At 41.4% G+C, this 26,395-nt stretch overlaps 1 protein-coding gene across 1 annotated transcript in view; it reads right to left on the bottom strand.

Moving 5' to 3' along the window:
* Positions 1–26,395, bottom strand: part of kdm5a (lysine (K)-specific demethylase 5A) — a 112,170-nt gene that overhangs the window by 80,120 nt on the left and 5,655 nt on the right. The window contains exons 3-4 of the mRNA XM_055650919.1: positions 11,014–11,091; positions 2,201–2,323 (exon numbers count right to left, since the gene is read on the bottom strand). Coding sequence (XP_055506894.1) covers positions 2,201–2,323; positions 11,014–11,091 — 201 coding nt within the window. The remainder of the gene's footprint in view (positions 1–2,200; positions 2,324–11,013; positions 11,092–26,395) is intronic.

Below are 26,395 nucleotides of genomic sequence, written 5' to 3'. Positions count from 1 at the left end.
AGAGAAGATGTATGCCTTGGAAGGCTCAACATGGACCACGCACCCGATTAAATCCCTGGACACAAATCAAAGGTGGGGAAGAAAATCTCCTCCTCATTTCCCTCCACCAATTTTGATGCTGGCAGTAACACTGACAATATTAAGTGCCATCTCTGCTAAAGGATCAGTTTTTGGCCCTTGGTTATATAAGAACTATGCTAAGAAGAGGCAGAGTGCAAGGTATCCAAGTTTGTTGATGGCAACAATGGATGGAAATGTACAGTACATGTATAAACACTACTGTAATTTCTACATGGTGAAACCAAAATGTATGAAAATGGACTTTATTAAAATCTGACAATGTGCACTTTAACCACATGTGATTTTTTCTATTACAAATCTCAAATTGTGGAGTACAGAGGCAAATAAATATATGATGGGTCTTTGTCCCAAATATTATGGAGGGCACTGTATTTCCACTCGGAATGGGATGCATATATAGAACAAGCTGCCAGAGGAAGTAGTTGAGACATGTACAATAACAAGATTTAAAAGACATTTGGACAGATACTTGGTTAGGAACATTTTGGAGAAATATGCTTGTGGCATCTTGGATTAATTGGTCCAAAGGACGTTTCCATGCTGTATAGCTTCCCGACTGTAAATGGCAGACAGGCCATCAATTTACCACCATCACACTGCAGCAGTGGTATGTGCCAGCTATAACACATTTCTAGTTACTTACCTCAGCTACTTTCAAGTTACACAATGCAGCATGCATTAAATCTGTGAACACTGCCACCAACAAATACTAACCCAGCAGATGTTTGGGAAAATTCACCACCTGCAGATTCCTCTCCAGGTCACATTCATGCAAATACCTTCTTTGTCACATGGTACAAATACTGGAACTCACTCACCAGCTGCGATGTGCATGGGACACTCCTCAGAGGAGTTCCAGAACAATTCAAGAAGGTGGAATATCACCACTTTCTGAAGTTAGGGTACTTAATAAATGCTAACCTTGCCAGTAAAGCTTGCTCTACAAAAAACAAATAAATTAATTAAGCTCTTCATACTCCTCCATTCAAACGCTCACTCATGGTCAATTCTTGACCTTCCCTATTAGGAAAATAATCCTTAATAAAAGCAATAAATCTGTGAAAACTCTGGCTTACAATACAGTGAAAGTACATTAATCGCAAGAACAGCAGCAGTTCAAAGTGGCTTGCCTCTCTCTCGAACTGACCCGATTCATCTTTTAACGAGATGGCATTGAAAAGTTAAGTTACTTTGGTAACATTGGGCACTACCCTATCACAGACATCTCCCTTCCCCTAGCCACCTTCCCCTCTCTTTGCAACTTAAAATACACATTTTGTTTACTTTTGCTGTTCAAATGAAGTAATTGACCTGAAAGATAGGTAATGTTTCTCTCTTCACAGGTACCGCTACGAGTTTGCTGCATTTCAATTAACTTCTCCCCTCAGCCTCAGGTTGCCAGGAGAAGAACCCCAGGTTTTCCAATCTTTTCTCCTAAGTGCAATTTTCTTGTTTTGTTCAGTTCAATTTAAAGACATAGCATGGAAACAGGACCTTCGGCCCACCAAGTCTGTGCCGACAAATGATCCCCGTACATTAACTCTATCCTACACATTAGGGACAGTTTACAATTGTTACCATTTTGTACGTATTTGCAATGTGGGAGGAAACTGTCGATCCTGGAGAAAACCCACATGATCAAGGAGAGAACGTACAAATTCTGTACAGACAGCACCCGTAGTCAGGATTGTACCCCAGTCTCTGGAGAATGGGCATCAAAAACTAGGGGGCATTGGTTTAAGTTGAGAGGAGAAAGATTTTTTAAAAAGGGACCCGGCGGACAATTCCTTCACACAAAGGACGATGCTTATATGGAACGAGCTATAAGAGAAAGTGTTGGGGGCAGGTACAAGAAGATCATTTAAAATACATTTTGGTAAGTACATGCATAAGAGGGGTTTTGGGGGTTAAATGCAAGCATATGCCAAAGGACCAGTTTCTGTCCTGATAACTCAGACTATAAATAGTAGTTTGTTATTTGTGGATAAATACAGCAATGAATGGGATGCTACAGAGCAATAAAATTTAGTGTTTTCATTTTGCTCTAATCATTTAACCCGTGCAGACAGAAAATAAATACACATAGAGCTATTTCCTTGAAGTGGGATGAATGCCTGACCTTACTGAGTGTGTACAAATCCAACATTTTCCTCTCAACATGTGGGATTTTCAGCGTGGATCCCTGCAGATCCCAGAATTTTGCAATGTGATCTAGAAAGTTCAACTTCACTCGGGTCTGTGCCTGAAAGCATACAACACAACCTAGTTCAGTAAGGAATATATCTGAATATCTGAATATCATATTGCGTACAATATTACATCATTTTCCGGAAAACACGTTTATCCTGATGTTATGAGCATTAACCATAATTTACAGACATAATAACCCAGAAAGAAAACATTAAGTTTAAGGATTGAGACAAGATTATTTGTTGGATATTTTTTATTATTATTACTTTTGACATGAAGCTCAGTTGAAGGGGGGAAAAAAAGTAATATTTTTCAGAACACAAAGCAAAATGTAATACAAATACTCAGCTTTTGGGCGATGGATAATATCATATCATACTAAGACCAAAAGGTCAAGGTCAGTATTTTAATATTGATTTTCTACTGACAACTTTAATATAGAGGGAAGCAATATATTTGGCCATTAAAAATTAATCATAATTTTGTCTTAATCGCAATTAAATAACGGTTAGGTTATCAATTTGTGGCCAGTGAGCTAATCATCCCTCATGCTTGCTATATTCACTGCTGGAGATTCTATCTCACTGGAGACAGCCATTTTGATTTGGCGCATTACCTTTGTCCAAATCCACTTGCTTTTATTAGCCACTATATGTTCTCATTGTCTTAACCTTCATCCTAACTGGGATTCATTCTGGGTTTAAAAATCAGTCATGTTTATTGCAGGACTCAAAATTGTTTGTTTTATTATCCAGTGACGGTTTTTAATTATAATTTAGGGGTACACGTAATTGTATTAGCGGATTAAAATAATTCTAATTCCTGGTTAAAGTAGATGGCCATTTTGATCTGGCCCAAGATAACATTACCGGCATGCAAATCCACTTGCATTTATTAGCCTCATATCTGCTCCTTGCCTTAGGTTAGGGTTGACCAATCCAAAATCAATTTTAGGGCAGTATAAATGGCAAAAAATTATTGTAAATCAGATCCTGATTCAAGCAGAACTTCAACTTCGGAGTGGAATTAGCTACTGTCTATCCCCCTGTTAGGAAACCTGTCCAAAATTATGTCACAAGCCAGTGGCGAGACATACAAACAGAGAATTGACCCATCCCTTGGTTCAGTGAAGGGAAATGTCAGGCCTCACTGTACATTGCTCATCACCTTTATTTCCCACTACCAATGCTCAACAACGCTGACTTCTTTGGGGTGTCCTGCTCAAACTCCATTTTGAGTACGTTACATTTTCACGGTCTAATGGCGTGCTTCAGTTGTGAAACTGAAAATAATATTGCCTCTAACATAATTTCTTCATAGGACTAATCTTAATAATGGTAATTAGCTATTGATTGACGGGTCGATGCTGCAGTGAGAAGGTCCATAACAAGAATAATTGTGACAGCACTTTTCCAGTTACAAACTTTTCCCAACAACTCCAATATGCAGCGACACTTTCTACGATTGGAAAAATAGTCTAGTCACAGGCCTAATGTTAATTTGTGAGAAAAAGAGCCTGCCAAGGATCTTTAACCTATCCCGATTTAGAAACCAAACTTTGTTAAGAGAATTGCACCCTCCCCAGCTTGTTCCTTTCCATCAACTGACCATCACAACAAACCCTTTCATTAATGCACTTTTTTCAGCAAAAAATCAATAAGCACATTTAAGGCCTTAATTATTCATTCATTTGCAATATTCCCACATGCATTGTTTTAATCAGTACTAAATTTTACATAACTAGGATCAGGTTCATTTTTAAACTTAGAAGTTTAATTGGTAAACATCAGGATCACAAGTTTAAAAAAAAATTCAGCAGTGGACTTTAGGACCATGGAAAGTTCCCCATGGTATTCAGGAATCCATATTGGCCGATTGCAAAATCCAAAACATGCCAAGTTCCTTTCATAAAAAGGGCTCATACATTAACACGCATGTTTGCCACATTAAAAAGTGTTCATGTATTTTAACTTAAATTATTTGATAGCATTACAGAAATTTCACCTTTACCCCCTAATTATTATCTTCTAATGTTTTTAGCATTATAAAAATAACCCAAGACATATCACAGGAAAGGTATGCAAAAAGTTGACACCAAGCCACATATTAGAAAAGAAGTAAAAGATTAGAAAGTCAAAGCAGAATGCTTTGAGGAGCATCTTAAAGGAGAGGACAGGTCGAGATGAAGGTTAAGAAAAGGACCTCCAGTGTTTTGGGCATTGACAGTTTGAGGGTACGGCTGTCGATTGCGAATCAATAAATTTGGCAATGCTCAAGAATAGAGAGTAGAAAGATCAGGTTATATAGATAGTGTAGATTAAAAGGATGCAGTGTGATGAAAGTGGAGAAAGACAGGCAGATAAGAGTTTATCTTGCCATTATGTTCGGCACAGATATTGTGGGCCGAAGGTCCTGTTCCTGTACCGTACTGTTGTATGTTCTAGCTGTGTAAGAAAGGTGAAAATGTTATTATCTAACATTGTCTACTGGTGAAATAGGGGTTGATCAAATAGCACTGGAATGATGGGAGCAAATAAAGTTGGTTGAGGCTTGAAGGGTCACGACCCGAAACATCGCCAATTCCTTCTCTCCATAGATGCTGACTCACCCGCTGAGTTTCTCCAGCATATTTCTGTCTACCTTCAGGCTAGGACATATGTGTTTAAGATAACTTCAAGTTTACAGGGAACAAAAGTGACCAACTAAAAGCAAGTTGTAAAAAGGGAATCTAAAGTATGGTTGAGGGTTTCAGCTATGAAAAAGCCACGACAATCGTAGAAATAAAATGTACACCTACTCTAAAATTTAACTTGGGCCAGATAAGACACTCCAAGATTATGTAGTCTGGTTCCGTTTCAGACAGCTACCAGGAAATACGAGGTCAGCATCACTGAGCAGAGTTGAGATGGAATTTCAAAGCAATGGTTTGTGGTTCTAAATATTTAATTGGAAGATTGTTGATCCAGTCCAGAGTATCAAAGAAAATCTCACAACTTCCAGAGACATTCGAATAGTGAAAAGAAACACTGGCAAGGCAAAGCTTGGTGACATTCGCATTAATGTGGAAACTGATGCTCCATTTTTAGATAATGTTGCCAAAACGCAGGACGTTTTGGGTGCCAAAGAACATCAAGTAGAACCAAATAGAACTATTGATGTTTGTCCTTTATGGAAACAATCTGGATGAAAATGTACAAAGAACGATTAGTAAGTTTGCAGATTATACTATGATATCATAGAGGATGAAAGTTATCTACAATTACTAAGTGCAACATTAATTCTCTGGCAAAACCCTGATAGATAAATTGGCACCAGGTAGGTGCAGATTCTTCATAGGAGAAAAAACTCGACAATTTCATTCACCGTACAATGAATCCTTTACCGTAAAAGTTATTTCCAATGGAAAACAAAGGTCATTTAATAAAGGACAGATTCAAAATGAATGATCAGACGACAGTAGAGAAAATCTTTAAATTAATGAGTAGCAGTTGCATTAAAACGTTATGAAAGGAGAAACTCGCACCACATTGAAATATCTGGATGAGCTCTTTAAGAGGTAGGAAGTGAGATTAATCTGGTGCATACTCTAACAAAGGGTCAAGCACTTCCTTGAGTTAAAGTATTGGAACATAATTGGACCAGGCACAAATACTATGCCCACAAAAGTAGATGAAAGGTTGGATATCCTCCAGCATGCACCTCATCCCCTGATAATTTCTTTTTTTTTTTTTACATACATTCTACAAGGGACAAGAGTGCGAGGAAAAAATCTCTCCAGTTCCAAAAGCAATGAAGCTTAACAGCATCCAGGAAAATGTATGTGCTCATTAGTAACCCATTCCTTACTTGAAACATTTTTTGCCAGAACAAGGATAGCATGATGCAGTTCTACAAAATTACTCACTTAGACTTCACTGACATCTCCTAAAATCATGACCAAGTAAGACAAGTGCAACAACACATAAACACTACCATCCAGAATTTCCCCTCCAAGTCGCACACACCATGTTAACTTGGAACTATAACTCCTTGATCACCGTGGACCTGCCTACCTAACAAGATGTACCATCACTTTAAGGCCTGCCACAGAGCAACAGAGTGTCTCATTACCATCTTCTCAATGGCAATGACAGATGGCTGAACATGCTGGACTTCCAACATCCATATTCCATAAATGAATAGCCCAGCTGGATTATGGTTGAAGAGATTTTAAAGGAGAATTATAAAATCAATCATTATCAGGCAACAAAGATTCCTTCTCGGATCAGATAGCATGTTAGTGATTTGATCTGTTCAGTTAAAATAGGAGGAAAATACCTCAACTGCTCTGCAGCAAGTACGAAAAACACCATCTTCCAGGCACAGTGCTTAACTAGTAATTTGGAACAGAAAACAAGGTGCAAAGTAATTTGACTGAATTAACAATTTTGATACAGATTTTGACACTGAGGTTGTGTGGAGAGTATGAGACTTCAGTCAAATTAGTATTATTTTTTTTAAATTAGAGATCAGCAATTGGATTAACGTTTCAGACTTATAGTTGCCTTGTGTTAGACAAGGTAATTTTTGAATTGAGTGTGATATTAGAATGGAGTGAAAAACGTAATCACAATTGAAATGGGAACAAATAATCCTGCTAAATTATCTTACATTATATAGAAAATAGAATGGATTCATAGCCCAACCAGCTTTGAATAACTGCTCAGAGGGAGAAAAGTGAACGACAAAAATATGTTTTAATGTCCAGATGTAACAAAATCAAGCGGAACATAATTAAACAGAATAAACATTAAAATCAAACCAAAAGTCACGCAAGGATATTTTTGAAAAGTATTCTGAAACCTTTCAATTTCCATTTTAAGAACAACTTTAAATTTGAATGGAACACTAGAGCAAATGTAATCATTCACAAGGATGAGAAAGAATTGAGACAATCCATATGGCAGAACTAGTTGAACAGGCTCTTGGTTCTTGGTTTCTTGGTCTTCCAAAATATTCCAAATGGAATTTAAACTGGAGGTGGTGGAGTGAGGACTTAAGCCAGAAAGGGTTATTGGGAAGAAAGAGCTACTTTAAATTTAGTTGCATCTGGTTGGGTAACTATAGTAGGAGATTATTCCATGCTTTAATTGTGCGGGGGAATAGGCTATTCTCCAATAAAGGAAAAGAACACTGGTACCTTATACAAGCTTGTACGATTACAAAAATACTTAACAGTGAGAAGTAAACAAAACAACGGGAAATAAAAAGATAAGATAATAAATCCTAGGAAACTCCCCTGAAGGTACACAAAAGAGTAAGGATTCTAGATAATACCATAGCAGGTGCACATATTTAATAGCAGCAAACTAAAGAAAGAATACAAAGACCTTAGAAAACATGTACAAAACACACAAAGTATATCGAGCTAAATGTACAAATAGCCATATGGTCATTTGTGGTAGTGGCAATGATAGAAATGCAACTCAAAAATGGCAAGGGTTCGGTGCTTCAGTTTCACAGATATACCATGTTCATAAAAGAAATGGAAGAAAATGAGGGATAGCAAATAAAATTACTGAGTGAGGAACACTGCATTATTGGAAAGATATGGATGGAGGTGGTGGGAAAGAGGCTTAGCTAACAGATGATATGTAAATGATGGTAAGATATACTGGAAAGCCTCGAATTTGCTGCTTTGCAGGTTGCCTCCCAGGATAATAGGAAAGCGCAAGCAGAGATAGCAGGAGGGTTTGCCACCAACTTCCGGTATTCTGTGGTTCCAGGGGAAGAAGAGCAAATAAGATGTCCTTGTTCAAGAAAGGGTACAAGTATATTTCTAACATCTGCTGGCAAACAGTAATGGATGAAGATCCCAAACAAATAGTCAGGGAACGTTTTAAATGAGAGTAATGATCTAATTAAGGAGAGCATGCAAAGATTTGTAAAAGGCAGACCACATTTATCAAAGGTTGATGAAAGAATGGTAGCAAACACAGTTTACGTAATGATGAAAGGATCGACAAAGATTCCTAAAAGGATGGACAATAAGCTGCGTTTCATGGACCTGCAGATTCAAGTAAATGGAAATTAACAAGTATATCAACTCAGTGGTTAGCATAATGCATGAGATCTCAGGTTGCATAAATCAAGCTATAAATATAAAAGCAGAGAAGTTATACAGAACCACCAAAACTGGCTTCCATCCAAAGAATGTGAAAAAGTAAATGGAGACACAATGAGACCGCAGATGATTCTAGAAGGGTCTGCAGAATCCCGACCAAAGCGCAATCTGTCTATTCCTTCCATAGATGTTGCCTGACCCACTGAGTTCCTCCAGGATTGTTTTTGCTCAAGAAATGGGGTTTTTTTCCCAGCATAGCAGCACACAACAATGTTTTTAAAGGCTCTACAATTTTCGGAGGGACCCGAAGCAGCCCAGCCACAAGCAGCCCAGCGTCTGAGACCCAGCCCAACACAGTCGGAGATGTCGCCAAACGGAAAGCAGAGACTCTGATCCCAGCGGAGGAGAACGGCCAGCGACCGCTGAGAGTCCCCATCGCAATGCCAATTCCAGCCAAAACCCCCTCCAGTCCCCCTTGCTGGCTCCTCCCCCCCCCCACCTATGCCTCTTCCCCGTCTTTTCTCCGAGCTAATTACTCCCCCCCCACACACCTCCAGCTCCCCCCACAACTCCCGCCCCCCCCACAACTCCCCACCCAGTCACACACACCCCCTTGCCCCACAACTCCCCCCGCCCACACGGTTTTCTCTGGACCCTTCCCCTGATACCCCACTCCCACAAAACCCCCTGCCCCCAAACGCCCACAACACCGCCCGCCCTCACACATCCCTCCTCCCCGCCACAACTCCCCCCCACATCATCATCTCCCCCTCCTCCTACACCTCCTCACCACCCACCCCACTCCTCCCCACCAACCCCACCCCACCTCCCCTCCAACCCCACCCCCGCCACACACCCAACTTCCCTCCCTCCCCTCACATACATGAAAAGGAGGGGGTTTAGACCGATAAGGGTCTTGTGCTCAGGGATGAGGGGAAATGAGCCACGCCTGCACAGTTAGGGGCTATGGGCGAGTGGTGGAATATCGCATTGGGGAATGGGTTTTATTTGGGGACCAGGCTTCCCGATGTGACTATGAAAAAGCCCTCGAGACAGTACAAGAGGAGCTTTAGGTTGAAGAAGCCGAGTTGTACGAGAGAATGCTCTTTGATAAAGAGGTGCAGAGATTATGGCAGGCTGAGATAAAGTTGACTAAGCAAAGCTGCATCCATTAGCAGAAGGTCGCGCAGTTCAAGAAGATGGTTCTCTGTCATCTTCTAAAAGGCAGTAAGAGGTGCCGGAAAGGGGGGGGGGGGGGGGGGGGAGAGAACAGCCTGAAAACTGAATTAAAATGTTGATGATACAGTTGGCAGCATTTCACTGTACTGGGCAAGGGACATACAGTGTTGCAAAAAATAATTAATTATACACAGCAAATGGACCCGACTAAGGTGATTAATGAAAGGTAATTGTTATATACTCAAGCTAAGTAAATTTGTCAGGACATGGGGACAGAGTGGAGACATTGAATTCACTGAATTGGTCTGCAGAGATCTAGATCTAGATTGGCCAAATAAACTCCAATCCTGTCATAATGATTCTTCAACTAGTGGTTAGAAATGACGGAGACCTTAAACATGGAAAGAATCAGATTTTCCCTGTTGGATAAACAGGAATTATTCGTTGGAACATGGTCTCCTTTTATTGATTATTTAAAGGGTCAGAATAGTTCAGCACAGGAACCTGACTAGCACCCGGACTAAAGATTGGATGAAATGCTATACTTCGAAATGTACGAACATATCTCGAATGATGTTTTTAAACTTTAACAAATTTTTCCATTCTTCTTCAACTACCTCTTTCACTCCTTTTCCTTTTTTTATTTTTTATTTTAGTTTTCTTTTTCCTTCTTCCCTCTCTCTATTTCATCTATCCCTTTAGCCCTATCTAGTTATAAAAAAAAATGAAGAAAAATGCAAAAAGTATTGGAGACAATGTAATAATAACTGACAATATTATCAATTTAAAAATGATGTAATAATGATGTAATAGATGTAATAGATCATGTACCTATCTCCAATAATAAAAAATTAAATACAAAAAAAAAAAAAAGAACGTGGAACTGTTGCCACAAGACTAAGTTGACTACCAAAGTTCTATTTCTGTGGGGAGGTAAGTGAAGGGAAGATGAGCACAAGAGAACATAATGAGATTTTTGGATACAAAGACGTCGGAGCATTATGAGAGTACTATAGGCAGCAAAAAACATCTGGGCTAAATATCTTGTATCTGTGCTCCATTGTTCTTTGCCCCTTTTAGCAACTGTGTCAAACTTCTAATGTTTCCCCATAGTCCTGGTCCCAAACACTGGTTCTCTTCTATCATGTTCCCAAGCACTCTGCAAACTAATCTTCTCCAAGAGAACTAGCACTCACTGCTACTGCCACTAAACTACTGACCATTCAATATTCCTACATATGCTGATGTTACCCGTTCTCTCTTTCATTCAACTCTCCTTCCGCCTTGCCACTCGCCCATACCACCCATCTCTGCTTTTTGAAATAGACCTTGAAAAGCAGAGCTGAATTGCAATAGAATGCACAGGATGGGAACTGTATGGCAAAATTCATGTTTAAGTGAAAGAGACATGGTATAATAGCAATCGATTCAGGATTCCCAGAAATCAAATCCCCTCTCACCTCCAGCTCATTGAGTCGTTGAATTCGTGGTGTGAAGTGAAAGTTTTTCACTTCACAAGCGAAAGGCGGTTGCCAGTCCTGAAAAACAAAAATAAACTGAAAGCTTCCATAATGAGCAAATTCCCCAACATCTCTTCAATGGGAAAATATGTTTTTTATTTTTTAATTATTAGATTCTCAGCTATTCTTGAATACAATCTTACAATAGCAGTAAATTTGACATTTCAAGTTATTTCCTTAAACATAATTCTATAAATTCAATCTAGTTATTACCACAGAATTCCATATTAAGCTATCAGTTGCAGATTAATGGCACACTTCTTTCTGAGTTAGGCAGCTGAGGATCAGGTCTCATTGCAGTAGAGATAATCTTGTTACCAACACTTTAGTGCATTACTGAATGAATGGGGCAATATCGGGGATGCTTCTTTTTGACATGGAATCGCCATCAGACACAAAAATGCTCAAAAAGAGTTTGCTCTGCAGTCCCAGATATTTAATTAATCATCAACATTAACAGCTTAAAGTGTTATGTTTCACATTGCTCAGTTGAGAGCTACTTGTGTATGCATTGGATTTTCTATATAACATTGACTGTACAAACACATTTTGATGGTTATATAGAGCTTTGTAGTACTGCAAATGCTCTAAAATCCATGTCCCTCAGGGCTCTTTCCCAACCTCAGTGATTTGTTGTTAATATATTTTAAAAATCATGTGATCCAATATCAAATAAATATGGCCTAACACAAGGTGTACCAGATAATCTTTCTCAATTTTTACAAGTTTTCTAGCATCTTTAGCAAGCAAGCAAGTTTATTTATAAAGCACATTTCAGCAATTCAAAGTGCTTTACACAAAGCATTCAAAGCAATCAAAAGCAATTAAAAACAGCCACTAAAAATAATTGAAAATAAAAACATGCTAAAATAGAATAAGACAAGTCTAAAATACAAGAATAAAATTTACAGTGCAGTGTTAGAAATTAATAATAATTTAATTTAATTAAAATTAAAAGTGATTAAAAGCATCGTTAAACAGAAAAGGAGTTATATATATATATATGTAGTTAAACATCTCAAAGCACTTCATTACAGCATTGATTAAAACAATATCAAGCTAAACAAAGTGGAACCAGATCACAGACCCAATAACATTCCTTAATACCAACCACTATGATCGTCTCCAAGGAGGTAGACATAGAAAATAGACAAAAAGGGACACAGAATGGAGTAACTAGCTGGTCAGGCAGATCTCTGGAGAACAGGATTGACATAATCTTGGGTCGAGGCCCTTCTTCAGACTATCCATACCTGAACCACTGAGTTACTGCAGCACTTTATGTCCTTTTGTGTGTTAAACAGCATCTCTCCCAGATGCGATAAATGTTTGTTTCAAAATGCTAATATAAGACATTCATTTGTAGGATGTACAAAGTCGAATAAATTTTGGAGCGATATATTTGATATATTTACAAAGCTTTTCAAGTCCAGAATAGAACCTAAAACAGAATGGATTATATTTGGAATAATAGTAGAAGATATCAATTTAAATAAAGACCAAAACATTTTTTTTTAAATTATGGGTTAATAATTGGAAAGAAATTGATACTTAAATTTTGGAAAAATACAACCACACCAACTGTTAAAATGTGGATTAGGAATATGATGGACCTCCTTAAGAATTGGTCATATTTATCTATTAGTCGGAGTCTCATTTCATCAAGGCGTGCTATGTCCATCATATTCCTAATCCACATTTTAACAATTTCTCCTTTCATCGACTTTTTGGAATCATGTGATGTAGCGGTACCGTAAAGATTGCTGATTTCAGTTCATGCCGTGGATAGATCTACATCTCCGAATAAAGATTTGAAAATTTCTCTTTTAAGGGGCCTTCTCTCCTATTTCTACTTTCCACTTTTTTTTTTTTTTTTTTAAATATACACACTTCACGTTTTTCTATTCTCTACCATCTATTTTTCCTCTTTTTCCCTTTTCTATTGTTTTCTTTTTCTTGTCTTGCTTACTTCCTTCTCAAAACATAAAACTAGAGGTTGTACATAGAATGGATTACGGTATGACATAGTTGGCACCTAAAATTAGGTTCCACTGTGCTGTTTTGTACTGTATTAACTTCTAATAAAATAAACAAAACAAAAAAAAAACAGCATCTGCAGTTCCATATTTCTACATATAAAAATAACATGAGCAGGCTATTTTTTAATCCTGCATCCCTGCTCCACTCAACATCATAGGAAGGCAGAACAGTTTGGTGAGAACATGTGAGAAAAACTGGCCCAGTCTGCTGATGGCATCAACATTAATAGGGCAGAGGAAAGAGAATGGACTAGAACCAAAAGTTGGAAGAATGTGGAGTTTTGGTTCTTAAAGAGCTGAAAGTTACAAATTGTGGGAAGAAGTGGGAAAAAGATTGGGGAAATGGGAGGCACGGCTACGCTCAGAGTAATTACAGCATAATTAATTTTTAAAAACTCATCACTTTGTGAACACAGGTGTACAATCAAAGGGCAATACGATTTGTTGCTTAAATTTCTATGGTGGAGGAATTCTCAGTGACCTGGCCTAATATTCCTATCTCAAAATTATTACAAAAGCTCTCCAGATCCAATATTTTGCTTGCAAAAGAGTTACAATTCGTTTAATGTGAAGGCACACTATAAACAATGTAAATCACAACAAACAAATTGCACCTCAACTAGTTCAACATTTTTATTTAGATTTTAAAAATCATGAGAAATAAGAGTTTGGTATTGTAAATTACAGCTTGGATGAGGAGAGAAATTGAGGCTCTGGTCAAGAATAATGAGGAGGCACGAGGCAGGTATAGGCAGTTGGGATCAGAAATCTCCTGGGCCTGATCAGATATATCAGAGTACTCTGGGAAGTTAGAGAGGAAATTGCAGGAGCCCTGACTGAGATGAGCCATCATTAAATACAGGCCAGGTGCCAGAAGACTGGAGGGTGGCAAATGTTGTGCCTCTATTTAAGAAGTGCTGCAAGGAGAAGTCTGGGAATCACAGGCCAGTGAGTTGCATTTGTGGTTAAAAAGTTAGTATTCTGAGGGATAAGATATGCATGCATTTAGATGGACATGGGATGGAATGGGATGGTCAGCACTGTTTTGTTTGTGGGAAATCGTGTCTTACAAATCTGATCAAGATGTGACCAACAAGGGCAGAGTTGTATATATGGATTTCAGCTAGGCATTTGAAGGTTAGATCACATGGGATCCATGGAGAGATAGCTGAATGGAAAGAAAATTGGCTTCATGGAAGGAAGCAGAGGACGATGGTAGAAGATGATTTTTTTTTTTGTACTGGAGGCCAGTGACTTGTGGTGTGTCTCAGGGTGCTGCACTCATTTCAGTTTGTCATCTATATCAATGATTGGGATGAGAATGTACATGGCCTAATTAGTAAGTTTGTACATGACACTAAATTGGGTGGTACGGTAGATGGTGAAGATGGTTGTCAAAAATTGCAGCAGTATCTTGATCGGTTGAGCAGGTGGGCTAAGGAATGGTTGATGAAGTTTAATACAAAGTGCAAGGAATTGCATTCTGGGAAATATAACCCGGGCAGGACCTACACAGTGAATGGTAGGGGTCGAATGGAATACGTTATTGTTATATGTGACAAGGCAGAGTGAAATTCTTTGTTTGCATACACAAGGTACAAAGTACCCCCGTCAGCTCCTCTTTAGGTTGGGTGCAAAATAATTTATGAGGATGATGCCAGGACTCGAGGGCTTGAGCTATAGGGAGAGGTTAAGCAGGCATGGTATATAAGATCATGAAAGGAATAGTTAAGGTAAATACAGTATTTTACCCAGAGTTGGGGAATTGAGAACCATTTCTCAATTCCCCAAATGAGAATTGAGAAAGAGGCAGAGGCAGATTTTTTTTACACACACAAGGTGGTAGGTATATGGAATGACCTGCCAGAGGAAGTAGTTGAGGCATGTATTATCGCAATGTTTCAAAAACATTTGGACAGATATATGGATAGGATAGGTTTGGAGGGATATGGGGCAAATGCAGGAGAGACTAGAGTAGATGGGGCATGTTGGTTGTCATGTGCCAGTTGGGCTGACGGGCCTGTTTCCACACTATAACTCTAGTGGGTAACAAATTTCTAGAAGTCATTACCTATGTTAGAATTATAACAAAGCGAAAAACCGGCAGATGGTTTCAGGCATTAGGAATGAGGAGCAAGGCTTTGAAAATAGTATTCTCTGGATTATTCCCAATGCCACCGACTACCAACTAGTAATTACAGCATGAATGTAAAGCAAATTACAGCTGGTAAAAATGTTTTTTTTGTGGGGTGGGGAGAGGTCAAAAGGGGTCTTCAGATTCAATGGGTATGAAGACCAGATGGGGAGGAACCAGCAGAAGTTTGTATCTCAACAGTGCAGCGACCAATCCTTGAGAGTAGGTACCGTTTACTTAAAATTGTAAAAATGCTGAAATACCCTTCACTTCGAGAAGCACCCATAAAGCGGGAAACAGATGTTGCCTAGTCTATAAATGTTTGTGGTATGTTCTACTTTAATTTGAGATTTCTAGCCCCTGTATTATCCCCTATTATAATTCTGCAAGAAATTGAGAGGGCAGGACGCAGGATGAAACATTAAAGGAATAATGAGGTCTATTGCGCTACATAATAAATACAGCTTTAAAATGACATATGATGTACTTGCTTGAGTTTAGAAGGATGAGGGGAGGAGGCCTCTTTGGAACTTATTGAATAGTAGAAGGCTTGGATAGAGTGGATGCGGATAGAATGCTTCCACTAGTGGGCGAGTCTAGGACAAGAGGTCAGCCTCAGAATTAAAGGATGTTCCTTTGAGATGAGGAATTTCTTTAGTCAGAGGGTGGTGAATCTGTGGAACTCTTTGCCACAGAAGGATGTGGAGGCTAAGTCAATGGATATTCTTAAAGTATAGATGATAAATTCTTGATTAGTACAGGTGCCGGGAGTTATGGGAAGAAGGTAGGAGAATGGAGCAGCCATGATTGAATGGCGGAGCAGACTTGATGGGCCAAATGGCCTAATTCTGCTCCTATCACATGACCTTATGAGATACTGGAAATAACATAAAAGGAATTGAAGACAAGTTTGTCACACATTTCTTCATTAAATATTCGTGACAATAATACACTGCTATCTCAAACAGAAGCGAGTGCAATTAAAATTCAGTCTGAAGGCCCCGACCTGAAATGTCACCCATCCATGTTCTCCAGCGATGCTGCCCAATCCAATACTGTCCTTTTTTTTTTTAAATTGAAATGCTTGGCAGCTAGATAGAGGCAACTGCCACATGGTGGTCATATAGGTTACGGAAATTCTCCATTACAGAATTCATTACTACCCAAAAATTTGACATGGGTCCCTCTCAAGGAACAGTCAAACAGCATGGCAAAAAGGCCAAGATGCCCCACCTAGGCTAGTCCTATTTCCCCTCATTTGGCCCATATCCCTCTACACCTCTCCAGGTATCTGTCCAAGTGTCTTTTAAATGTTGTTGTTGTTGTTGTACCTGTCTCAACTTCCTCCTCTGGCAGCTCATTCCATGTATCTGCCAGTCTGAGTGAAATCAACACTTTTTAAAGCTTACATTTCTTCATGTTTGTGCAGTTGTAGCTTAACATTATGAAAAATCACAATACAGTCCATTTCCTACGAACACAACAGCCCTCATCCCACCACTGCCATAATGCACAGGTCATCTGGCTTCAGTAAACGTAGTAATAGAAAATAAGCTTTAAATATTTCTGTTGGTAATAATATGGGAGTCTCAGGAAAAATGCATGATAGCATTCATGCCCATGAATTGGAACTGTTAAGCTTATTTTAGTAATACTGCGCGGAAAACGGTCACACAAAACAATCCTAGAACATTAACACTATCCTATACATACTACGGACAGTTTACAATTATACCAACCAAAATAACCTACAAATCTGTGCGTCTTTGAAGTGTGGGTGGAAACCGGAGATACCGGAAAAAAAAACCCAAGCAGGTCACAGGGGGAACATGCAAACTCTGTACAGACAAGCACTCATAGTCAGGATTGAACCCAGGTCTTTGGTGCAGCAACTCTACTGCTGTGTCACCGTGCTGATTTAAACTTAGTTTACAAATTATTCTGATATCTGCTTTGTGTGCTAATCTAAGCTCAAGGATGCAGGGCATGGTACCTAGACCTAAGGAATGCACGTCCGATGCTATGTGAGAACTCCATGTCTCGGACAATCGCAGCTGCAGTCAACGCCATCAGCTGGAGGAACCAAAGCAACAGCTGATGGTATTACAGTTCACCCACAATACCAAGTATTTCATTTATTGCACGTGGCAGCTGTTCAAGAGTGCAGAGTAAGAGTGGGCAACTGCCAGGCTGATGCTAAAACAGGCAGGTATTTCAGAAAACCCAGGGCTATCCCACTCGAGCAAAACAAGTAAAATAATGGGAATTAGAAGGGATATGGGGGATGATGAGAAAGGAATTAAAAGACAGAAGGAAACAAAGAGCTGGTGTAACTCCGAAGGTCAGGCAACATTTCTGGAGAACGTGGATAGGTGATGTTTCGGGTCGAGATCCTTCTTGAATTTAAAGACATGTTTAAGTCACAAATTGCTGCACGGAATATAATAGTGTAATAAAAGACTCCTATCTCAGGCAGAAGGTAGTGCAATTAAAACTTTTGTCTCCAAGATAAAAAGCAACTCCCATATGATGGTCATAAGACTGGGCAGCATCTGTGGAAGAATAGATAACTGGGGTTCTGACCAAGAACACTGTCTCTCCTTCTCCTTCCACAGCTCCTGCTGCCTTGCTGAGTTCCTCTACCAGTTTGATTTTTGCTCAAGATTCCAGCATCTGCAGTTTCATGTCAGTATCACACTCAAATCAATGGGCAGCGACAGAAAATTCTGCAGAGGACAAACCGCTATAGGAAGTGGTCTACATCACAACTAACAATATAGTTTTGAAAAAAACAGGTATGAGAATAATTAAACAGGGTCTCAAACGCTGTAACAAGCAGGTTACTCGCAGTACCATACATTCATGAATATACAAAAATAAAAATAGGGTAAACAAATGCATGGCTGGAGGGACGATGGAGGAGCTTGTTTTAGATTCCCACTGAATTGGATATAGTTCTGTGAACGGTGGGATTTGCATAGGGAACAGGACTGTTCAGCTAGGCCGCGCAACCAACATACTCAGTGTAGGCAAAGTTTTAAACTGGCAAAAAGTAGGAAAACAACATAGATTCAGAAAGGAGAAAAGCAGAACTGGGAAGGCAAAATAGATTTTGATTATAAAATAAAATGGAAAGATCTATAATGACATATACCAAACTGCAAAAATAGTGAATAAGAGAATGGTGATAAAGAGGGCACATAATTACAGGTGCACAACCTTTTATCCGGTGTTCCAGAAACCGAAAAGCTCCGAAAACCGGCCATTTTTTCCAGATGTCGTCTGCGCACCAAAGCTCGCGTTTGGCGCCAAACTTGACCCAAAACGACCCACGGTCAACCCAGGTCTGTACTACTGTAGTGGCTGCCTCCTCCCTGGAGACCGGGAGACGCTTAAACATCTGTAAATCATTGCTTAAATGTTAGTCAGTTAGTTTGGAGGGCTTTTATGTGAAGGGGGGTGAAGGGGTAAACTTTAATTCTTAGTCCCCTACCTGGTCGGAGAGGCGGGGAGCGGTCAATGCCTTACCGGGTCGCCGTGCAGTAAGCTCCGCAGCGCTGTGGCCGTTGGGGCTGCGGGCGGCGCCAGTTGTAGCTCCGACCCCGGCAACTCTACCCCTGGCTGCGAGGCGCTCCAAATCCAGCGCGGCCCGCGGCCGGACGCCCCAGCTCCGCAAATGTCGGGAGTCGGCAGCGTCGCAGCGCTGGGAAACCAGCGGGGAGCAGGCAATGCCTTACCGGGTCGCCGTGCGGCAAGCTCCGGAGCGCTGTGGCCGCCGACACACAACATCGCGGAGCGTCGCTGGATTTGGAGCCGCGCAGCCAGGGGTAGAGTTGCCGGGGTCGGAGCTCCAACCGGCGCCGCCCGCGGCTGGACGGAGCCCCCAGCTCCGCGAGGTTGGGAGTCGCCGACCAGGTAGGGGACTAAGAATTAAAGTTTCCCCCTTCACCCCGACTCCACCACCACCACATAAAATCCCTCCAAACTAACTGACTAACATTTATGCAATGAGTCTCCCGGTCACCCGGGAGGAGGCAGCAGCTCCAGACTTTTCAAGCCGCCCGCGCTACCTACCTAATCTACGCTAAAAATCTTCCATTCTGAAATCCGAAAATGTCCGAAATCCGACAAGTGTCTGGTCCCAAGGCTTTCGGATAAAAGGTTGTGCACCTGTATCACGTTTAAGATAAACCCTGATCAAACGGGGTTTATACCCAAAAGATACTCATTTCATAATTTGAGACGCCTGTTTAATATAATGTACTCGCATAAAGTAGAGGAAGAAGATATATCAATTTCTTTGGATGCAGAGAAAGCATTTGATCAGGTAGAGTGGCAATACTTATATAAAGTATTGCAAAAATGTAATATTGGAGAGAATTCTATAACATGGGTAAAATTATTGTATGATAAACCGATGGCAAGAATTTTAATTAACAACATGTTATCTCAAAAATTTCAATTATCAAGGGGTAATAGGCAGGGATGTGCGTTATCACCCCTGCTATTTGCCCTGATGATAGAACCTCTGGTTGAAAGTATAAGAATTCATCCGAATATTCAGGGCTATAATACTAGGGACTCAAAGAATAAAATCTCATTATATGCAGACGATATACTTTTATATACAGGTGCACAACCTTTTATCCGAAGTTCCAAATAACGAAAACCTCCGAATAGCGACATTTTTTCAGTCCTTGAAGAAAGGTCCTTGAAAACGTTCACCGAGGGCAGCCCGCAGAGGTGACAGCGGAACCTCCGGTCGGTCCTCGAAGAAAGGGGAACTAAATCCCCATTCATAAAAGAGAAGGTGAGGGTATATTGCGCGGGAGGGTTAATAATTGACAATCTGCTGCTGCCTGCCCGCTGAGTTAAAACGTTCCCACGGTAGACTCACGATACACAGTGTATCGTGAGTCTTGCATGAGAACTTTTTAACTCAGCGGGCAGGCAGCAGCAAATTGTCGCTCCCTTAAGTTTCACCCCACCTACACCCCTCTGCTTCCAGGCCATGTGTGTGACCCCTTCCCTCCCCTCTCCAGCTCCCCGCCCATTGCACCGGCGCGGGGGTTTTGCACTGTCTTCACGTCGGAGCTAGTGCCAATCACCGGAGACGTCAGGACCAACGGGACACCGGCCCCCAGGCCCACTGCAAGCACGGAGATCCCAGAGACCCACAGCCAGCAGCAGCCCAGCCCCGTTCCAATTCCAGAGGAACACGCTCCCCGTAGGGACCGAAGCTGATGGTGTGCAAGGTGCGTCTTGGTCTTGAGGTTGCGGATGAGGGGGCGCAGCTCGGGCTGTGACGTCTCCGGCCACCCCCCTGTACAGGAGCTGAGACTGGGAACTGTGGAGTTGTTTGCAGTTGCAGAGGGAGGGGGCAAGGGCGGTACAGTTCCCAGTCTCAGCTCCATTCCAGGGGGGTGACCGGAGACGTCAGGACCAACGGGACACCGACTGCAAGCACGGAGATCCCAGAGACTCACAGCCAGCAGCAACTCTAGCCCAGCCCCGCTCCAACTCCAGAGGAACCCGGGTTGCGGATGAGGGGGCGCAGCTCGGGCTGTGGGCGAAGTGCCACTTGTCGCTGTAGCGGCGCATCGGGGAGCGGGTTCCTGTTGGTCCTGACGTCTCCGGCCATCCCCCTGGACAGGAGCTGAGAGACGTCAGGACCACCAGAAGCCGCTCCCCGATGCGCCGCTACAGCGACAAGTGGCAGTTCGCCCACAGCCCGAGCTGCGCCCCCTCATCGGGACACCGACCCCCAGGCCCACTGCAAGCATGGAGATCCCAGAGACTCACAGCCAGCAGCAACTCTAGCCCAGCCCCGCTCCAACTCGGGTTGCGGATGAGGGGGCGCAGCTCGGGCTGTGGGCGAACTGCCACTTGTCGCCGTTGCGGCCCATCGGGCAGCGGATTCCTCTGGAGTTGGAGGGACGGAGACACAGCGGCTTTTGAGAATGGTGGGCAATCACTTCCAAAGTTCTGCCCACACAGTCAGTACACCTCTCCTACACTTGTCTCCCGCACGAAGACCATCTCGCAGAGAATGATCCCAGCCTAACCCTCCCTATTCTCTCCTATTCTGCAAGAAAAAACTACATTGAAGACTCAAACTCGCGATCGAGCAACTGCCGGGATCGAGGCGCAAACTCGCGACCTTGCGGATATGAGCCGAGCACTCTACCACTGAGCCAGCCGTTAAAATCTACGCTAAAAATCTTCCATTCCGAAAGCCGAAAAATTCTGAATTACGAAAAGTGTCTGGTCCCAAGGCTTTCGGATAAAAGGTTGTGCACCTGTATTACAAAGTTACAAACGAGCATACCAAATTTATTAAATTTAATAGAGGAATTCGGGTCTTTTTCTGGATATAGAATAAACTGGAATAAAAGTGAAATCATGACATTAAAACCTCAAGAACCTACACATTTATTGAAGTTCCCCTTTAAAATCGCAACAGAAAAATTTAAATACTTGGGTATTCAGATTACTAGAAAATATAAAGCATTATTCAACGCTAATTTTATATTTATTAAATAAATTTAATACGCTGATTAAATTTTGGAAAACACTTCCTTTATCATTATTAGGTAGAATAAATGCAATAAAAATGATCTTCCTACCACAATTACTATACCTATTTCAGTCTATACCGGTATATATACCAAAATATATATGGAATCATATGGTGCAACACAATTATAAAAACTAACTGTTTCAGGACTGGACGAGGGTTGGTCAAGATTATAAACAATGATCTCCTTACCCTTTTTAAAAAAAAAATTCTTATATCTTATTCTCTTTTCTATTTCTCAACTTTCTTCACTCATTCGTCTTCTTTTTCTTCACACACTATATCTCACGCTTTTCTATCCTTTACTATCTCATTTCTTATTCTAATTTTTAATATAACAAAACAAATAAGAAGCTGTACATAAAATGTATCATGAAAATATATATTAGGCACTTTGGTGCCATATAATCGTACTTACTTCTAATAAAATAAAATTTAAAAAAAAGAAATATCCCAACGCACTATTATTGTATTATAAGTCAGTGAGTAATCAAAGAAAGAGTGAAACTTGTTCGGGGCCAAAGGAACGATCTGGGCCTGTAGCCAAACGACATATGAAATCTTAGAATCTTATATCTTGAAATCAGTCTGAAGGGTTTCGACCCGAAACGTTGCCTATTTCCTTTGCTCCATAGATGCTGCCTCACCCGCTGAGTTTCTCCAGCATTTTTGTCTACCTTATATGAAATCTTAAATCAATTTGTCTCCAGTAAAACATACATTGAGTGGCAGATTTCAAGGAGGGGGATCCAGAGCATCTTATAATTAAAAAGCAAGTGCCTTGGTGGTGGGCATAGAGGAGAGGATAAATCCCTGTAGCCTGACGAGATGTTTCCCATACTGCTATGTGAAGCAGGGAAGGAGATTGCTGTACCCCTGACAGATTTTTAAATCTTCACAGGCCACTGGTAACTACAGTATATCAAACATGGTAATTTTGTTCAAGAAAGGATGCAGGAATAACCAGGGTAATTATAGGCCAGAATTCTGAGGGACAGAATTAATCTACACTTGGAAAGGCAGGAGTTGATCAGGTACAGTCAGCAGAGCTTTGTTGGTGTGAGACCCTGCCTGACTAATGAGTTTTTATGTAACAAACACTTCCGCTCAGTTCGCATTAACCAACCTGAGATCCCGGTGGCTCAGCACTTCAATTCCCCTTCCCATTCCGAATCAGACCTTTCTTGTCTTGGGCCTCCTCCATGGCCAGATTGAGTCCCACCACAAATTGGAGGAGTAGCACCTCACAATTTCGCTAGGGTAGTTTACAACCCAGCGGTATGAACACTGACTTCTCCAATTTCAGGTAGTCCTTGCTTTCTCCCTCCCCTTCCCAGCTCTCCGACAGCTCACTGTCTCTGCCTCTTCTTTTCTTCTTCTTCTCCCCACCCCCACATCACTCTGAAGGGTCTCAACCCGAAACATCACCTATTCCTTCGCTCCACAAATGCTGCCTCACCCGCTGAGTTTCTCCAGCATTTTTGTCTACCTTCGATTTTTCCAGCATCTGCAGTTCTTTCTTAAAGTTAACTATAACTGTTCCCTCTAAGCTAATGAGCCCAAAGAGCATTTCTACACCAATAATTCTTTAGTACTAAGAGGTCATTGACTGAAACACTTCAGAAATGTTTGTTCAACATGCTCAAGAACTTCTGCTGACAAAAATATATATAGGATTCTCGGGAATTATGACAAGAGTTAAATGTGCTAAATTAGGTTAATAAAAGGGGAAAGAGATCAGTTATAGTCATACAGTGTGGAAACAGGCCCTTCGGCCCAACTTTCCCACACCAGCCAACATGTCCCAGCTACACTAGTCCCACCTGCCTGCGCTTGGTCCATATCCCTCCAAACTTGTCCTATCCATGTACCTGTCTATCTGTTTCTTAAACGTTGGGTTCGTCCTAGATTCCACTACCCCATCTGGCAGTTTGTTCCATACACCCACCACCCACCCTTTGTGTGAAAAAATTACCCCTCAGATTCCTATTAAATCTTTTCCTTTTCACCATGAACCCTCGATTCCCTTACTCTGGGCAAGAGATTCTGTGCATCTACCCAATTTATTCCTCTCATGATTTTATACACCTCTCATGATTTTATACACCTCTATAAGATCACCCCTCATCCTCCTGTGCTCCAAGGAATAGAGACCCAACTTACCCAACCTCTCCCTATAGCTCAGACCCTCTAATCCTGGCAACATCCTCGTAAACCTTCTCTGAACCCTTTCAAGCTTGACAATATCTTTCCTATAACATAGTTTAAGGATAAGGGGGAAGTCTTTTAGGACTGAGATGAGAAAACCATTTTTTACACAGAGAGTGGTGAATCTGTGGAATTCTCTGCCACAGAAGGTAGTTGAGGCCAGTTCATTGGCTATATTTAAGAAGGAGTTAGATACGGCCCTTGTGGCTAAATGGATCAGTGGGTATGGAGAGAAGGCAGGTACAGGATACCGAGTTGGATGATCAGCCATGATCATATTGAATGGCGGTGCAGGCTCGAAGGGCCGAATGGCCTACTCCTGCACTTATTTTCTATGTTTCTATGTAACATAGTGCCCAGAATGGAACACAATATCTAAATGCGATATCATCAATGTTTTATACAACTGCAACCTGACCTCCCAATTTCTATCCTCAATACTCTGATTGATGAAGGCCATTTTGACCATCTTATCTATCTGCAACTTGACCTTCAAGGAACCATGCACCTGCACTCCTAGATCCCTCTACTCTACAACACTCCCCAGAGGCCTACCATCCACCATGTAGGTCCTGCCCTTGTTAGACGTCTTTCACATTTCTCTGTATTAAATTCCATCAACCATTCCTCAGCCCAACTGGCCAAATCGATCAAGATCCTGCTGCAATCTTCCTCAACCATCTTCATTATATGCAAAACCACCCATTTTGGTATCAGTTAGTTTTAGCTTTGGTCAGTCTAATGATCTGAGGCACTGCAAAAATTAGACAACTCAAAAAAAGTATATGTAGTTGAAAGTTAGTTTGCAGAAATAAAATATTTTAGCCTTGCACCATCTGAATAGTAAAGCACGTTCCAAATCTAGTAACACAATCATACCTGTCTGGTAGTCCTTACTATTATGTGTGATAAGTCGCATGACTGCTACAGCATTGTCATAACTAAATAAACTGACTGCAAAAATTCTCTCAAATTAGTTTGAGTTACGAATCGTTTCAGTCTTGCACCATTTACAGCCTTGATCAATTCATCCTAAACAAGGGTACAATGCAAAAGAACTGTTGAAAATGGCATGAACTCTTGACAGAAAATGACAGTGGAAAGTAATTTTCAGAGATAACAATGATAGTCACTCAGAATTACATATTGTTAAAAGCCAATTCTATTTCACAAACTGAACTGAAGCAGTGAGAGGGTAATGGGCCTGTCCCATTTGGGCTAATTTTCAGGCAACTGCCAGCGACTATTAAGTCGTAACCGGTTGCAGAAAACCCGGCGACTGTCAGAGTGGAACACACACACACACACGCGCGCACGCGCACACATCGCTTCCTTCACCAGCCAGTTATGTAGGCGGAGGACAGGACAAGCAGGGGGAGCGCTGTCTGAGTGAAATTCACATGGCGCAAAGCCAATGTGATACAGACACACACCACGATGAACAGGAAGGTTGGCACTGTAATTAAGACGGTGAAAGCATAGTGTACACGAAGAGAGGGGAGGAGTGGAGCCAACTTTTAAGAAGCCAGAGATACACGGCTGTGAAGCTCGGCGGACATTAACATTACTGGTCGGTTATCCTTGGTTCTGAAAACTACTGTTTACGCATTTTTTCCCCCAATGGGATAATGAAATTCACCGGTCAGCACCGGCTACAACCTACGAGAACCTACGACCTACTTGGACCTCCTGGCGACCCACCTACGGCACAAGACCTCTCGCTACTCTCCATGGCGGTTTCATTTTGGTTGCCGCTAATTTTTCAACGTATTGAAAAATTTGCGGTGACTAGAATGAAGCCGCGACTAGTTCCGAGAATGTGGGAACTTCTCACGACCATGAAGGTGACTGCCTGGCAACCACCCGCGAACATAGAAACATAGAAAATAGGTGCAGGAGGAGGCCATTCGGCCCATTCGAGCCAGCACCGCCATTCAATGTGATCATGGCTGACCGTCCCGTATCAATAACCCGCGCCTGCCTTCTCCCCATATCCCTTGACTCCACTAACCCCTAGAGCTCTATCTAACTCTCTCTTAAATCCATCCAGTGACTTGGCCTCCACTGTGCCCTCTGTGGCAGGGAATTCCACAAATTCACAACTCTCTGGGTGAAAACGTTTTTTCTCACCTCAGTCTTAAATGACCTCCCCTTTATTCTAAGACTGTGGCCCCTGGTTCTGGACTCACCCAACATTGGGAACATTTTTCCTGCATCTAGCTTGCCCTGTCCTTTTATAATGTTATGTTTCTATAAGATCCCCCTCATCCTTCTAAACTCCAGTGAATACAAGCCTAGTATTTTCAATCTTTCCTCATATGGCAGTCCCGCCATCCCAGGGATCAATTTCGTGAACCTACGCTG

Source organism: Leucoraja erinacea, chromosome 19 (assembly GCF_028641065.1).
Source record: "Leucoraja erinacea ecotype New England chromosome 19, Leri_hhj_1, whole genome shotgun sequence".
In the NCBI taxonomy this organism is placed as follows: Eukaryota; Metazoa; Chordata; class Chondrichthyes; order Rajiformes; family Rajidae; genus Leucoraja; species Leucoraja erinaceus.
Note: the sequence above shows the minus strand (reverse complement) of the source record. Positions and strands in the feature narration are given on the sequence as shown.